We start from the raw sequence: 15,823 nt of genomic DNA, 5'->3' as shown, positions 1-15,823 counted from the left end.
TTGATGGTTTCAGTGGCTAAGAGAAGGGGGGTTGAATCTTAGCTCCTTTTTGCTTGCTAAAACTTGCTGGACTTTAGAAGAGACTTTTCTGTTTTATCTCGTCCCTAGTCACGAGACATTTTCATTTTGTTTCGTCACTTGACACGAGACATTTTTATTCTGCATCTGAATAGTAAAAACAGAATTGAAGTAGGAAGAAAGAGAGAAGATTACACCCAGATATATCCTGTTTCAGCTGCTAAGTGCAGTGCAGCCTACATCCAGTCTCCATCACAACAATGATGGAATTTCACTATAATCATCCAGATTACAAGTTGTAAAGTGCTAACCCAACTTACAAGGGGATTTCCACAGAATCATGAAACACAACACAGATGTACAAAGGAACTCTAGGACATCTATGGCTTTTTCTTTTAATTTTGCACTCTCTGCCTTTTTCCGCTCTATGGCTTTTTCTTCTCTATGGCTTTTTCATTACAAACCTCACTGTTTGCCTTTTTCCATGAGACTCAAGACATGACAAAATTAAACAGAAAAATACAAAACAGAAAACATTGAAGGAGAAGAAGAACTGCTAGCTTAGGTAGCTCTGAGAACTCTGTGCCTTGCACTCTCAAATCTTACTCCTTGCTTCAACCAGTGGTTGTTCCCCCTTTTTAAAGAAGAGGAAAGCCTCCACACTTGAAGCCCAAAACCGAACCAACTTCTTCCTCCTTCAACAACACAGAACCGGTTCGGCCACTTAGAGAGAGAAGAGATAACCATGCATTAACCAACATGCAATTACCTCTAGTCCTTTCTTGATCATCACCCTTCATCAATCCGGGCTCTCCATCCTTGGCTTCCTCTCCAAGATGGATTTCTGGCCCTTGATGCTTCATGATGATGATGACTTCATCTGCTTCAATCTCTGCCTTCAACCATCACTTCGCCACTCTAGCTACTCCTTGTGGTGGTTGATCAGAATCGAAGACAAGTCACGCCTCCAAGATCTTTCTTGCTGGCCGAATCTTCATCCTTCTTTTTGAGTATGAAGGATCCGAGATTACCTCACCAAATCTTACCAGATTAGGTGATAATCTTAGCCACAGCATACTTTTCTTTTTCTTTTTCGTGCCATCAACTCGATGGTCTTGTAGCTTGTCCTTCCCTTGCTTCGGTAGCTCCATTTTGATTTCAATGAAGCCATTGTTTCCTGTGTATTAACCGAAGAGAGAAGAAGAAAGAGACGAGAGAGAAGAGAGAAGTTTGAAATCAAACTAATGGGTAATAATGAAATGAAATTAAAGTCCCACTTCCTTAGCTTAGAGTGGCGTGTATCATTATGATCACCATCATGTCAATCACACTCTCTCTCATGTTCCCCATGCTAGTTTAATTAAATTTCAAATCCCTCAAATAGTGAGTTGGAATCCGTTGGAAGCATTTAGACATTTCATATGCTTCATGGATTCGGATAAGGCATGGAAGCATTCACCAACATTGGGCTTGGTACTTTCACCAACATTGGGCTTGGTACTAATAAATTTTATTTTGGCCCAACTAGTATCAATTTCTTTCCTGATGGATTTGGATCAAACATGGGAAGCTTTCTTTGGGCTTGTAACAATGTTAATCTAGCCCAATAAATCATTACAATAATTCAGCCATATATCATTGAATATTTTTGAATCAATGCTGAATTGGAAAGCAAATTCACACTTGGGCTGCAGCATTTTATTTTATTTTCGGCCCAATTCAATTCCTGCATTACAAAATTATTAATTAACATATAATCAAATTACATTGAATTAATAATTTTGTAATTAAATATTTTAATAATGTTTGTTCATCACAAAAATTAATTTAGAGTTTTTCAAACTCATCACTAATTAAATAAATAATTTGAAATATAACTATAAATATTATATATATAAAATTATAAATATTAACTTAAATAAAATAATTTTATACTATTATCTTTCTAACATTATTCAAATATTATTATTTATAGAAGTGACAATAAATAGAGTATGATAGAGTTTCTACTTGTGGGTTGAATTTGTTACTAAAATTCAATTATATTTTATTAGCCGATTAAGAATAATCAAATTCTAATTCTACCACAGTAAATTTATAGGTATCCCATCCTATTCGCAGATTTTTACAAATATGTAATATTATTATATAATCTAATGAATATACAAATTAATAAATTTAATAAAAATTAACAACATAATCATTCCATAAATAACACAATAGTCTCATAAATAATATAATCATCAAATATTTAATTTTACATAAAATTTTTTACTTAAATTAATAACAAAAATACAAATAAAATACTGTCATATAATGTTATGTTGTATTTATATATCACTAAAATAAAATTAATTTTTATATAAACAAAAATATTAAATTATTAATTAATAATTTTGGTCGAATGATAAAAATATTTTATACTAATAAAAAAAAATTTTTATTTAACATTTACTTATAATATATTTTTGTAATATATACATATATAAGATGCAAATTAGTCGAATAGAGTTAATCCATTAATATCCTACCTAACTCACAATCAAATTTGTTTTGTATTCAACTTTATCCGCAGCAAATCAAATTTATAACTCTATCGGACGAATGTATGGTGTGATCCCTAATTATTTAGGACTTGATATATATATATATATATATATTGGTGGTGAAATGGTAGACACGCGAGACTCAAAATTTCGTGCTAAAGAGCGTGGAGGTTCGAGTCCTCTTCAAAGCATAATATTGAGATCTCTTATTGAATTGGAATAAGTTTGAAAATTCGAGTAGCTGAAGCTGAAGCAGCTACTTTCGGAGTAACAGAAAGAAAAACAATGACTGGAGTGGCAGAGTCGGAGTCGAAAAGAGGTATTGACCTATTTTTTGGGATTATCTTTTATCATATTCTTAAATGATTATTATATATAGATATAAAAATTAGTTATTTTTACTGGAGTAATAATATATAATTAAATATACATATAAAATATTTTTATAATATAATGATTATGATACAATAATTATTAAATACTAAATCATATGTACAATTAATTGTTAAATATTACGTAATTTTTCTAATGTCGGCCCCAATGAAACATCTTAGAAAGAAAGGTCAAAGCTAAGAGACACCGTTTTTCAAAACGAGGACTTGAAGGAGTAGTAGTCATCACTCATCACTCATCACACACATATATATATAAAATTTCATTTAAAGAAAATAATAATCAGATTACTTGAAAAAGTTAATTATGTAAAATATAATTTTATTTTTTTATACCTATATTTACCATCTAACAATGGTTACTATTATGTTGTATTATTTTACAAAATACAAAGATATTGATTATTTATAAAATAAAGTTTAAAGAGATTAATCTGTGATTTTGCAACATAAACCTCAAATTAAAGTTAGTACGTTAAATACTATATATCACACCAAAATATCAAGTCTTTAAATTTTTTAAATAATTTTAATACAAATAAAGTCAAGAAATAAGTCAGTCCACATAATTTTGACTTTTAAGGGAAACTTATTCATTTTTATATGATTTAGCTAACCATAATATTTTATAAGAATATTAGTTGAAATTGGTAACAGTAACAACTACAAACTTATGATATATATGATATCTCCATTGTATTAATAATTCATCCAATAAACTTTAATATACTTTTTATATGGGCACCTTATATTTTTTACCTATTTATTATTGTAAAATTATTTTGTAAAAGAGATGGTCAAGTATTTAAAAACAAATATCATGCGCTCTGAACAAAATAAAAAGTACAATGTTTTTAAAAAATTAATTAATTTATTTAATTAATAAATAATACAATATTTTTATTTAATAAAAATGTTTAAAGATGACTCCTATTTCAATGTCTAGAACACACAGACAAAGACACCTAGCTACACAAAGTAAACAAAAAAAAGTGTTTTATATATTGGCAAGATCTTTATTACAAACGACAATAACAAAGTTTAAATTTATAAACTCATATAAACTATGATCACTCACAATAGTTTAGACCATTGCTTAATTATTAATAAAATACAGAATATATGATTGAAAATATAAATACACATTATTATCACACTTATGTCTTTTATTTTTAATTATTCAAAATAAATAAATAAATTTTTACTAAATTAAAATATAACTAAGTCTCTGACTTTTGTTAGTAAGAGACATAAAATTTTCTATCTGACTACTGTTTACAAATATAAAAAATCTATTTATAATTAAATTTGTTGAAAAACTTATTTGTTTTCAATATACAAGGTGAGAAATCTGTTTTTGATTTTTTTTTTATTTGTATATTAGGGTAAAGTATTAAATTGATCCCATATATTTGGGTGTAATTCTATTTTGCTTCTTAAGGTTTAAAGTGTCTTATTTGAATATAAAAAAATTTCATTTAGCTTCAATGTAGTCCCACTGTGAGGTCAAAGTTAAATAATTAATGGAATGTCCTACATAACAGCAGTACAAGAACAATATCGATAATCTGGAAAACAAGTACAAGCTCCAAAAGCACAAAATCAACTGTTGATGCATCAATATATTTATTTATCATTCTCTTTAGTTCTATAGAAAATATTTCATTTAAATTGTACGAAAAATGATAAATAAATGTATTGATGCATTCACGGTTGATTTTGTGTCTCTGAAACTTGTACTTATTATCCAAATTATCGATCTTATTCTTGTACTTGTCATGTGGAATATTTCCTTAATTATTTAACTTTACATTTCCTTAATTATTTAACTTTAACCTTACGGTGGGACTATATTAAAGCTAAATGAAAATTTTTTTTATTCAAATAAAACATTTCAAACTTTAAAGACTAAAACAGAATTACGCCCAAATGTAGAGAACCAATTTAATACTTTCCTCTGTGTATTATATAAGAATTTAGTTGACAAATGTTTTAAGAATAAAACCTATGATAAATTTATTATTAATAAAAATGTTAAATATTTTTATTTAATAAAGGTAAAATAAATATATTAAAAATTTAAATTTTTTATATTTTCAATAAAAAATTTTTTATTAGTAACAAAAATTTATCATGTGTGGTAAGGGTACATGTTAGCTAAACCCATTATATAATATATACAGGATTTTGTGTTTTGTTATTAAATTGTAAGAATAACAGCTAATAAAATCTGCCACTATAACAGTGGTGGTTTTGGGAAACTCCCACACACCAATAAATAACATTCTATACACTCACTCTTTCTCTGCTCTCTCATTTTCTTTTCTTTCTTTCTTTTCATCCTTCAATCACTCCCTCAGTTTCTCTTCTTCTTTTTGAATAAGCATATTTCACAATCATGCTTTTCCTTTTCTCATTCCTATAATGTACCAAAGAAGAACAAGACATGGCACATCATCATCATCATCATGATTCTTTGTACTGCTCAGAACAACATTATTTTGATGATGAGGAACATGATCATGTGTTTCTAGAACAAGACATGTTGTGTGATGATTCAGAGTTGAAAACTCTTGTTTCAAAAGAACAAGAACAAGAGAAGAAACTCAGCATTCTTTGCATTGATGAGTGGGAAAGAAGAGAAGCAGTGGAATGGATTCTTAGAGTGAATGCATATTTCTCATTCTCTGCTCTCACAGCTTCTCTTGCTGTTAACTACCTTCACAGATTCCTCTTCACCTTCACCATGAAGAAGAATCAGCCATGGTTGACTCATCTTGCTGCAGTTGCTTGCATCTCTCTTGCTGCTAAAATGGAAGAGACACAAGTTCCTCTTCCTCTTGATTTACAAGTAGGATTAATTTTATAGTGAAAATCTAGGCACAGTCGATTTGTTGATAACTGAGACTTTATTTTTGAAGTTGATAACGGAGAGACGTTAGATAAAAATTTAGTCAAATCAATCAAATCATCTAATAGCTCTCGGTTATCAACTTTATATAAAATCAACTGTAACTAAATTTTTACCTAATTCTATATATCAAGTAATAAAATAATAATATATTTTATTAAAAATGAATTTTGATTTATGAAAATATGTGTAGGTGGAGGACAGCAAATATGTGTTTGAGGCAAAAACAATAAAGAAAATGGAGATTTTGGTACTTTCAACTCTTGAGTGGAAGATGAATCCACCAACACCTCTCTCTTTCATTGATTACATCACAAGAAGACTTAAATGTTTTCACTTCCTAAACACATGTCAGTCTCTTCTTCTTTCTCTCTTACCAGGTAATAAATAATTAATCTCTTTCTTTAACTTCTATATCTTCAAAATTCTGTTATTTATTTATTTATTTATTTTTAATGCAGATTCCAGGTTTATTGGTTATCTTCCTTCTGTGTTGGCAACTGCTACAATGATGCATGTAGTTAACAACAATGTGGAGCCTTGTCTTGCATCTGAATACCAAAATCAGTTCTTGGCTATTCTTGAAATCAACAAGGTTTGCATCTCTTAATCATCAAGCATTATTCAGAAGTAGTCAAGTTCTTAATTATATACTACTCTGTCTTATATGCTATTAAATTTTAGAGTGATACTACACTTTTGATATTTTTAATTAAATTCTTTATTTTATAAAGTAATTATAATTATTAACATAATACAATTAAATACAGTAAGAATATATATTTATTTTTTCTCTATATTCTCTCATTTTTGTGTATTTTTGTACAATTAAATACAGTAATTTTGTAAGTTGAAATACATGTAGTGAAAAGTAAAAAAAAAATTAAAAAATTAAAAAATAATTGCAGAAAATATTGACTACAAACCTTATTAAATGCTTATTACAAATGAGTTTTAATTTATACTTTTATTTATATATACAGATATAGATTATTTGTGCTAGAAGTGTGTAATAAAGTAATTAAACACTACAATAATTTTGATCCCACCTATTTTTACCAAATAATCTCTTTTTCTTTCTATATATGTTAATATGCTGTCCCGTCTTTTACTATTAGGCTAAAAGTTATAATAGTTTTTAATAAAAATTTAATATATTTCCTTATAATTTCTTTAAAAGTTAAAACCACATCTAAAATAAAGGATTATTTACACTCATTAGTCATTACACATATCATAATATAAGATAGAAAAATTTTCAAATGCCCGGTATACTAGTGTTTAAGTGATTTTTAACTGTGGTTCTTAATTATAAAAAATATATATAATATATATAATTAAAATCAACGATTAAAATTTACTGAAACACCAGGTACCGGTATACTTTAAAGCTTTTTTATAAGATATTAAGTCCATGAAAGGTAAAGTTAGCCAAATAAAACAAATTGTAATGTTACTGCATCATTGTAAATGTTATTTTAATAACTTAATTAGTTTCATTGCTTAAATAATTAAACATAGAGTTTGATATATATGTTGCAGGAGAAGTTAGAAGAATGCTACAATGTCATATTGGAGGTTGTATCAGAGTCAGGATTCAACTACAAAGAATCCAAAAAACGAAATTTTGGATCAATTATTATTCCTAGTAGCCCAAGTGGTGTAATTGATGTGTCATTTAGCTTTGATCATCATGACAGCTCTAATGATTCATGGGAAGTAGTATCTGCTAATGATTCTGTTTCATCAACACCAAACAGCATCAACAAGAAGAGGCCTAGGACTCAAGAACACACTGCTTCCTTTGAACAATTCAAGCAATGATTTTCTCAGCCCTTAATTAATTAATTTCAATCTTCTTTGTGAGAACATCATGTATGTCTATGTATATATATATAGTCCTATCTTTATTTGGATTCAATAATAAACATTTATGTTGTGATGGGGCTATATATAAGGCAAAGGTTCAATTTTGTGGACTTAATTTCCACTTAAACCTGAGATTATAGGTGTGTGAATTGAAGGGTTTGGTGCTAATTAAGATTTATATGTAGTACATAAATCAAAACAGAACATTAGCATATTATTTAATCATTCAAGATTATTAATTTTTCTTCCTTTATCCAAACAATGACTCAAAAGTATATATGCCAAAAAAGAACGAAGCTAGCGTTTGGCGGAGAGATACAAACTGAGAGACAGAGAAGCTAGCGTTTGGCAGAGAAATAAATAAAATGGAGATTGAAAAAAGAATGAAGTTCTAATTTAATTTGTATAAAAAGTAAAATTGTAATTAATTAATTAAAATAGGAGTATTTTATTTTTAGATATAAAATTTTATTAAAATTTTAATTTCTGTCTTTAAAAATTTTAGTCCTCTATGTTCATTTTTTGGAAGTACTGAAATACTGAAATTTTGGGAATAGAGACACTGAAATACTGAAATTTTAGGAACAGAGAAAAAAATTTTAATACTAGCCTCTGAGCCAATAAATATGATACTAAATTTCAATCTTTTAGTTTCTATCCCAATAACTCAAAACAAATACTACCGAAAAAAAAAATAAATACTACCGAAGAAAACAAAAGAAGAGTACTATTATTTATACATCTAACTAAAAGTCTTATAAAAAATTGGTGTTTAAATGAGACAGCTATTTTTTAGTGTTAAAAAATATACTATTATAAACTTGGTTAGAATTTAGTAACCACATGACATGATATGTGTATTTGTTAACAAAAATGAACAATAATGATTTTCTTCAGGGGGAGCTTTTCATGGGGACCATGGCCCCAAATATTTTATATAAAAATGAATAATGCTTATTTAAATATAATATTTGGTTGCAGATCTTTACTGCAAAGTCATCTATGTGCATTTGAGATTCACATAATTTATTCATTTGGAATTTTTTTGTGCTAAATTTAATATAATGGGTTTTGAACTTTGGTCCTTTTTTCTATTTGAAGTCTTACCAATTGAAGAAAAAAACTAATATATTGGACTATAACGGACTTTGATAATGATCTAATTTTTTATAACAATATAATTTAATGTTATTTTAAGTTTTATTAATTTTTAAATTAATTTTTTTAGACACAAAATTAAGATATTATATTCAATAAATTCAAAGTATGGATCTTTCAAGTTCCAAATTAAATTCTAAACATTTATCATTTCATGTATCATTGAAAAGTTAGGTAATTTTTTATCCTTTTAATTTAATACTATTTTATACTTTTTTTAGTTTCTTAATTGAATTTGTTATCAGAAAAAAAAATTCAAATATTGAATAAGTTTATATTATAATTTTTAATACTTATCGTTATAATGAAAATTTCTTTTACATATTTAATATTTTATATATTTTAATTTCTTTACAATTATAATAATAAAAAATAAAAAATTATGTCTTTTTAAGAGAAAAATTAATATTTAAGAAGGAGAAAATATATATTCTATAATATCACCTATTGATAGTTTTACTATTCTAAAAAATCATAGAAAAAGTAATTCGATACAATCTTTAAAAATTCAAACAGCCATATTTAATGAATTTGATCTTAAATTTTTGAAATGTAACCTTAGAAATAACTAATTTTAATTTTGACAATATCGCTAGAAGAAGAATAAATAAAATTAAAAAATATTTTATTAAATAAAATCTATATCGTAAATATTTAAACTATTATTCTTTATCTAGTACAAATTATCCAAAATAATTTTAATATTTTTTTGTAATTAAAATTAAAATACAACATATTTTTTATTTTTTAAATTACATATTTGGCCCCTCAAAATTTCTCTTCAAGTTCCACCACTGATTTTCATTATGAATTTTGTCCAAAACTCTAGCAACATTATTTTATTCTAATTATATGCCATTGTTTAAATAATAATAACCTATCACACTATCAAGAGGCAGCATATGTTAATAAAACTCAGAGGGTAAATTTTCATCTTTCTTAAACTAGTCTAATATTTGAGATGACACATTAAGGGCATGTGAAGTGAAAACTTTTAGAATTTATATATTAATTTGAATGAAATTAAGCATGTTCTTAAAATATATAATAATTATTTAAAATATAATTTTGTTGGGTAGGTTGGTGTGGTGGCAGGGCAGGGCACAGCTTGAGCAAAGACAAGAACACAAATACAAATACAAAGGGGAGGACAAAGGGTCTATGCCTTGGTTTTAGCTAAAAATGAAAAGACATGGGAGAAGAAAAACCTTTTCTTTCTCCAAACCAAGAACACATAAAAAGAAATGAACAAAAATTTAAAGAATAATTGTATCACAGCTGGATAGCTCATTGCATAGTTGCTTTCTTTACCCCTGCCTTTTATGACACAAAATAATGAAAAATAATATTTAATTTTATACATAATTTTAAAAATTTTTTAAATATACCTAAAATACTTATATTCTAAAATTATAAATTTGATTTTATTTAATATATTATATATATTTTTTATATTTAAAATTTGATAACTACTTAAATAAAGATGGCAAAAACATCTTTTTATAAAGATGCTTTGTTTAAAAATGTGATTTATTTATTTAGCCATACTTTAAATAAAGAAAACACTTTTATATCATATCAAAATCTAACCATACAATTTATTATAAAAATAAAAAAAATTATATTAAAACAATTATAAAATTTTCGTTGTAGTATCCATCTTAAAATTTTTTCCATTAGTTTGAAATCTATAGAAATGTGCCAATGGCCGACAACATCTTTCTCCCTTCACATCCCATGTATCAGAAGTTCAGAACTCCCCAACCTCTTTTGGTTTGCTTGACTTTAGACATATATAATATTTGATTTTTTTATTTTTATTTTCTGTATATCACTAATCTTTTTAGAGTTTATTATGTTGTAATCAATTTAGATTTAGTGGTGTCATTCTCTTAATACTTAATAGATTAATCATTTGTTGTTTTTATTGTTGTTATGGTATTTATATGAAGACTTGGAAGTTCAAACCTTATTTGAAGAAAGGATTTAATCCATGATTATTAATATTTTAAATTAACGCAAGTTTCTAATTAAATAATAATTAATATAAAACTCTTTATTTTATTAAAAAAATATTGTTACAAGATTTATATCTTTTAACAATACTTGCAATAAAGTTTAGTGTGATTATAACTATGAGATATACATCATTTTTAATTAATTTATTATAAGATTAAAATAGTCTCACTCAATTCTTTATATTAAAATAATCCTTTGATCTATAAATATTTATTCATGCAAATTTCACGCTTCACATATTTTACATCTACATCACAGCTTTTTTCTTTTGTGACTTAATTAATAACTAATAAAATCATACTCTATTAAATCATTAAATAATTTGGCATAACACAACATTGTCACTTAATTAAAAAGTTAAGGTCTTTAATAAACCAGCAGACAATGATTTCCTTAGCAAAATGGTTTTTGTAGTGATGGATTATATTCATGCTTAAATACTAATAATAACAATAAAAAAAGGGATGAAACTAAACTATTTCTTCTTTTTTTTTTCAACCCCTCTCTACAAATGTACATCTATAAAAAAAAACTTAAATCTTTTTTATTTTATAATTTATTTAAATGGACATAGGACAATTCCAAATTATACTTTACATTGATAAATCTTTTTTACCTTTTCTTTTATATATGTATTTGTATTTTAACAAATCAAAAAAATTAAAATAATATATTAATATATACAATGGAAAAAAGTAAATATGATAAATAAGATGACTTAACTGCTTAAAAAATGATAGAACTATATAAGTCATTCAAAGGGTAGGTTAAAATTAAAAGAATGTCAAACAGATTTTGAAAAGGAAGACATACACCTTGAAAAAATGGGAGACAAGGGACAATGATAATATCTCTTGATTTTGATAGATCAAGATGATATGTCTTTACTTTTTACAAAATGCTCTGGGTATTTTAATTATACTGCCTATTCAACTTCAACTAAAAAGAAAAAAAGAAAAAAAATTAGGGAGGTTAGTCTTTTGTGCTTCGTTTGTTTATAAAGATATTAAAATATTTATTTATAAATATATATATAATTTAGTTTATTTTTAATATTTTATATTAATGACTAATTTTAGTGATTAATTTTAACGTTCACGTATACGTGCTTTCTACATATTGTTTGTGAATGTGGACTCTTCAAAATATTCTGACTCCTTCAATTGAGTGAACTAAAGAGTGTAATAATAAATAATAATAATAATAATAATAACCAATAGGAAAAGTATAAAGAAAATGAAAGCCGTATTCGGTGCGGCAACAACTGTATACAACAACTACAATCCTACAAAAGTCTTGGTCATGCTTTTTATTGTTTTTTTATTTCTAGTTCCCATATTTTTATGCTTTTTTTCATTTAAACTAAAAATAGATTATTTGGGTTCAGTTTTTTTATTAGTCGTTTAGATCACTTGCTCAAACTCATTTGAACTTTGTGCCAATTTCGCTCTCCACACTACTTTCTTTTCCTTTCAAAAGCATATTTCTTCGATTGTATTAGGTATTCACTTGAAATTTATAAATCAATTTTGTATGTCCTTTTAGATTGTCTAGGTATCACGTACCCCATAAATTAATTTGTAAAATTGAGTTAAACTTATTTTATTTTAATTTAATATGATATTAGAATCAATTTGAACTAATATTATTAGGTCATCGACCTTTTTCTATTACAGTGTCTTTGATTTACTCTCAATAGGTCAATTTTCATCCATATGCAATCCTCTTCTAAAAATTATGTAATACCTTTTATTATTTTTTTTTTATCTCGAACCTAATCATATAAAAAAAATAATTTAAGAATATATTTAAATTTTGCAAGACGCATTCAATCATTATTAAGAATATATAAAATACGGACACTTTGATGAGTTACTGTGTTTGTGTGTCGAACGACACGCGTGTCTGTTATGTCCAACCGTATCTTAACAAAAAATAAAAAATTCTTCTCCAGACATGTCTGGACACACCTAAATACTATCACGTGTCAGCGTGTCCAGTCTAATTCTTAACATATATTCTGAAAATAAATTTAGATATAATATATATTATTATTTATTAAAACAAAAAATATTTTAAATACTTGATAAAATTAAAATAAGATATTAAAAATAATTAAAAAATTAATTTATATTTTAATATCAATAAAATATCAAAATATCATTACGATATATTTAAAAAATATTTTATATTTTATATGTATACGTGTCTCTAAATTTTAAAATTTGCGTGTGAACGTACTGTTGGGTTTTTTTCTCTCCTTTGTGAGGCCCAAGTCCAACATTTTTGGGTGTATTCTTGCACCCTAGTGTCACAACCCTAATTCAGTTTTTTGAGGTTTTGAGAGAGAGAATAGCCACCAAGTGAGAGAGAAGAGGGAAAAACAGAATTCCCGTTTTTGTCCAAAGCAGTAAATTTCAAATGGCAGTTTCTCAGTTGTTCACCGTTGGATCGACTTGAAATTTAAACTGCGTGTTCTTATCATCTTGTTCTTTATTCTGATCGGTGGAGATGTTGATTGAAGGTTTGCAGTATGAGAAATTGGTTTCGCAAGAGAGAAATTAGGATTCCCATTTTTACAAAGAGCGAAAATTTTGGAACGGCAGTTTCTCATTCTTTCACCGTTGGATTGACGTGAAATTTGAACTGTAGATTTTTCACATCTTGTTCTTCATTTTGAACGGTGGAGATTTTAATTAGAGGTCTTCAGAGGGAAAAATTGGCTTCGACATCAGCTCTATTTTTTGGGTATATTTCATCTTCTTGCCTATTATTTGTGAGCTTTGGTGCATTGATGTTTTGGCTAGTTATATGGACGTTTTTGTGCTTTATTTGAGACTCTCTTGTATCTCATTTGATTATAGTGGAGTTATTTCATTGGTCTGGACGACTCGTGGTTTTTACCTCTCACATTGAGGGGGGTTTTCCACGTTAAAATCTTGGTGTGTTCTTGTTATTGCTTTACTTGCTATATTTGCTTGTTATAGTTGCTGTCATATTGTGTTGTGAGTGCTTTCATATTGTTCTTGTGTTAGACATTATTGTCGTTTCCGCTGCTAGACTCTTTCACGTATCTCATATCATATCGTGTCTCGTGTCCGTGTTAAGAATAGAAGAAATTAAAGCCGTTTGTTGCAATTAATAAACAAAAAAAAAACACATGATACCCAAGTCTTACCTTAGCTTGATCAATTCATTTAAAAGTTAATGCTATCACTTACCACAAAAAGAGAAGAAGAAGAAAAAATCAGATCATGTGTCTTAATCTATGGAACTTGTTATTATTTTTGAGTATTTTTTTCAATTCAGAAGTTGAAAATGAAGACAGAACAATTAACTGGACGTAGACAAATTGAATTTATATAACTAATCGGATTTGATGCGTCGTACTTCATCCCTCAAATTCAAATATAATTTCACTGCCATGCGTTTAATTTGTATATCACTATCAATCGCATTCATTAATTAATTAACATAGATGGTTTAAAACATTCTACTATAGGATTATTTTTCTAATATAAAAAGATGGCTGGATAGTCGAATTACTTCTTATAAGATAGATTTTTTTTTAAATTTATCTCTAAAAATTCTTATCAATTAAATTAGTTCTTTAAAAATTATAAATTAATTATTTTTATATTTCTGTGATATAATTAATAATTTTCATCAACTAATGATATAAAATATTAATTGATAGCATACATAATACCTAATATATTTAATTAAACGTTGAATAAATATGTTTACGAAAATTTATTAATTTAATTAATTTTTAATTATATAAATCATAATCCTAATATAACATAACAGTACTAAATTAATAATTTAATAGATTTTTATAATTATATTTGTTTAACGTCTAATTGAATATATTAAGTGTCATATATAATATGAGTTAACATTTTATATTATTACTTATTGACAAAAATTATTAATTAAATAATTAAAGAACAAAAATAATTAATTTATAATTTTTTAAAGACCAATTTAATTAATAAAAACTTTTAAAGATAAATTTAAAGAAGAATTCCACTAGGGAGTCAATGGAATATTTGTACAATGTGTACAATAGACTATTTATTTGGCCCAATATGAGTTAAAAAATAAACCTCCAAGATAAAATATTTTACTGAATTAAACATTCCTAAACCTCTATTATACACAGATACTCCATTAACTTCGTATACTTCCTCTTTAAAAAATAGCCATCTTTTAAATAAAGACACTGAAAAATAATCATAGTCATATGATGATTATCTTCATTATACGTATCTTAATATTCATTTTAGCGTGTCAATTTCGGAGTATCAAATTGGAAGGATGAGAGATTTGTCTTTCACTTTTATGGGCGTTTATGAGTTGGATTTGGCTATAATTTGCAGAATTGTGTACATGTCATTGATGATAGAATGTAAACTTAATTAGAGTATAACTGAGAGGATAATGATGAAGAACATTGAATAGCAGAAGAGATAAGTATAAATTGGTTGGAAGTGGCCCCTTTGATTTGGGAACTGAATTGAAGGAATGGGAGAATTTGATAGCATGGCACAAGAGAGAACACTATATGTTACAATCATGCATTGTGAAATTTATTTAATTTGTGTCAGCAATTATGCAAATGCAGCCTTCAATGGTCCATGGACTCACACCATCATCACATCTTTGATTACATATACTCAACTATATATAGATTTTATAATTTAAATATACTGATGAAGTAAAAAATTATATACTCTTATTTCTCTCTCAGTTATAACAAGAGGTTATTTTTTAGGTGGAAACTTAGGTGCAGTCGACTTATAATAGAGAGCCGTTAGATGATTTGACTAATTTGATTAAATTTTCGTCTAGTCTTTTCAGCTATCAACTTCACATGAGTTTTTACCTATTTTTTATTGGATTAGAAT

General features: G+C 26.5%; 1 protein-coding gene across 1 annotated transcript; it reads left to right on the top strand.

Annotated features, from left to right (window-relative positions):
- The first annotated feature begins 5,268 nt into the window (after positions 1-5,268).
- On the top strand, positions 5,269-7,966 carry LOC107495871 (cyclin-D3-1). The gene is made up of 4 exons (XM_016117079.3): positions 5,269-5,807; positions 6,061-6,247; positions 6,329-6,462; positions 7,410-7,966. Exons 1-4 carry the CDS (start codon positions 5,403-5,405, stop codon positions 7,689-7,691), a joined length of 1,008 nt encoding a protein of 335 aa, XP_015972565.1. The 5' UTR covers positions 5,269-5,402; the 3' UTR covers positions 7,692-7,966.
- Positions 7,967-15,823: the final 7,857 nt, after the last annotated feature.

Source organism: Arachis duranensis, chromosome 6, assembly GCF_000817695.3.
Source record: "Arachis duranensis cultivar V14167 chromosome 6, aradu.V14167.gnm2.J7QH, whole genome shotgun sequence".
Lineage (NCBI taxonomy): Eukaryota > Viridiplantae > Streptophyta > Magnoliopsida > Fabales > Fabaceae > Arachis > Arachis duranensis.
This window is presented reverse-complemented; position numbering and strand designations above follow the sequence as displayed.

Coding starts and splice junctions, on each gene's coding strand:
- LOC107495871 (XM_016117079.3), top strand. CDS start 5,403: ATGGCACATCATCATCATCATCATGATTCTTTGTACTGCTCAGAACAA. Junction 5,808..6,060: donor CTCTTCCTCTTGATTTACAA/GTAGGATTAATT, acceptor AAATATGTGTAG/GTGGAGGACAGCAAATATGT. Junction 6,248..6,328: donor TCTTCTTTCTCTCTTACCAG/GTAATAAATAAT, acceptor TTTTTAATGCAG/ATTCCAGGTTTATTGGTTAT.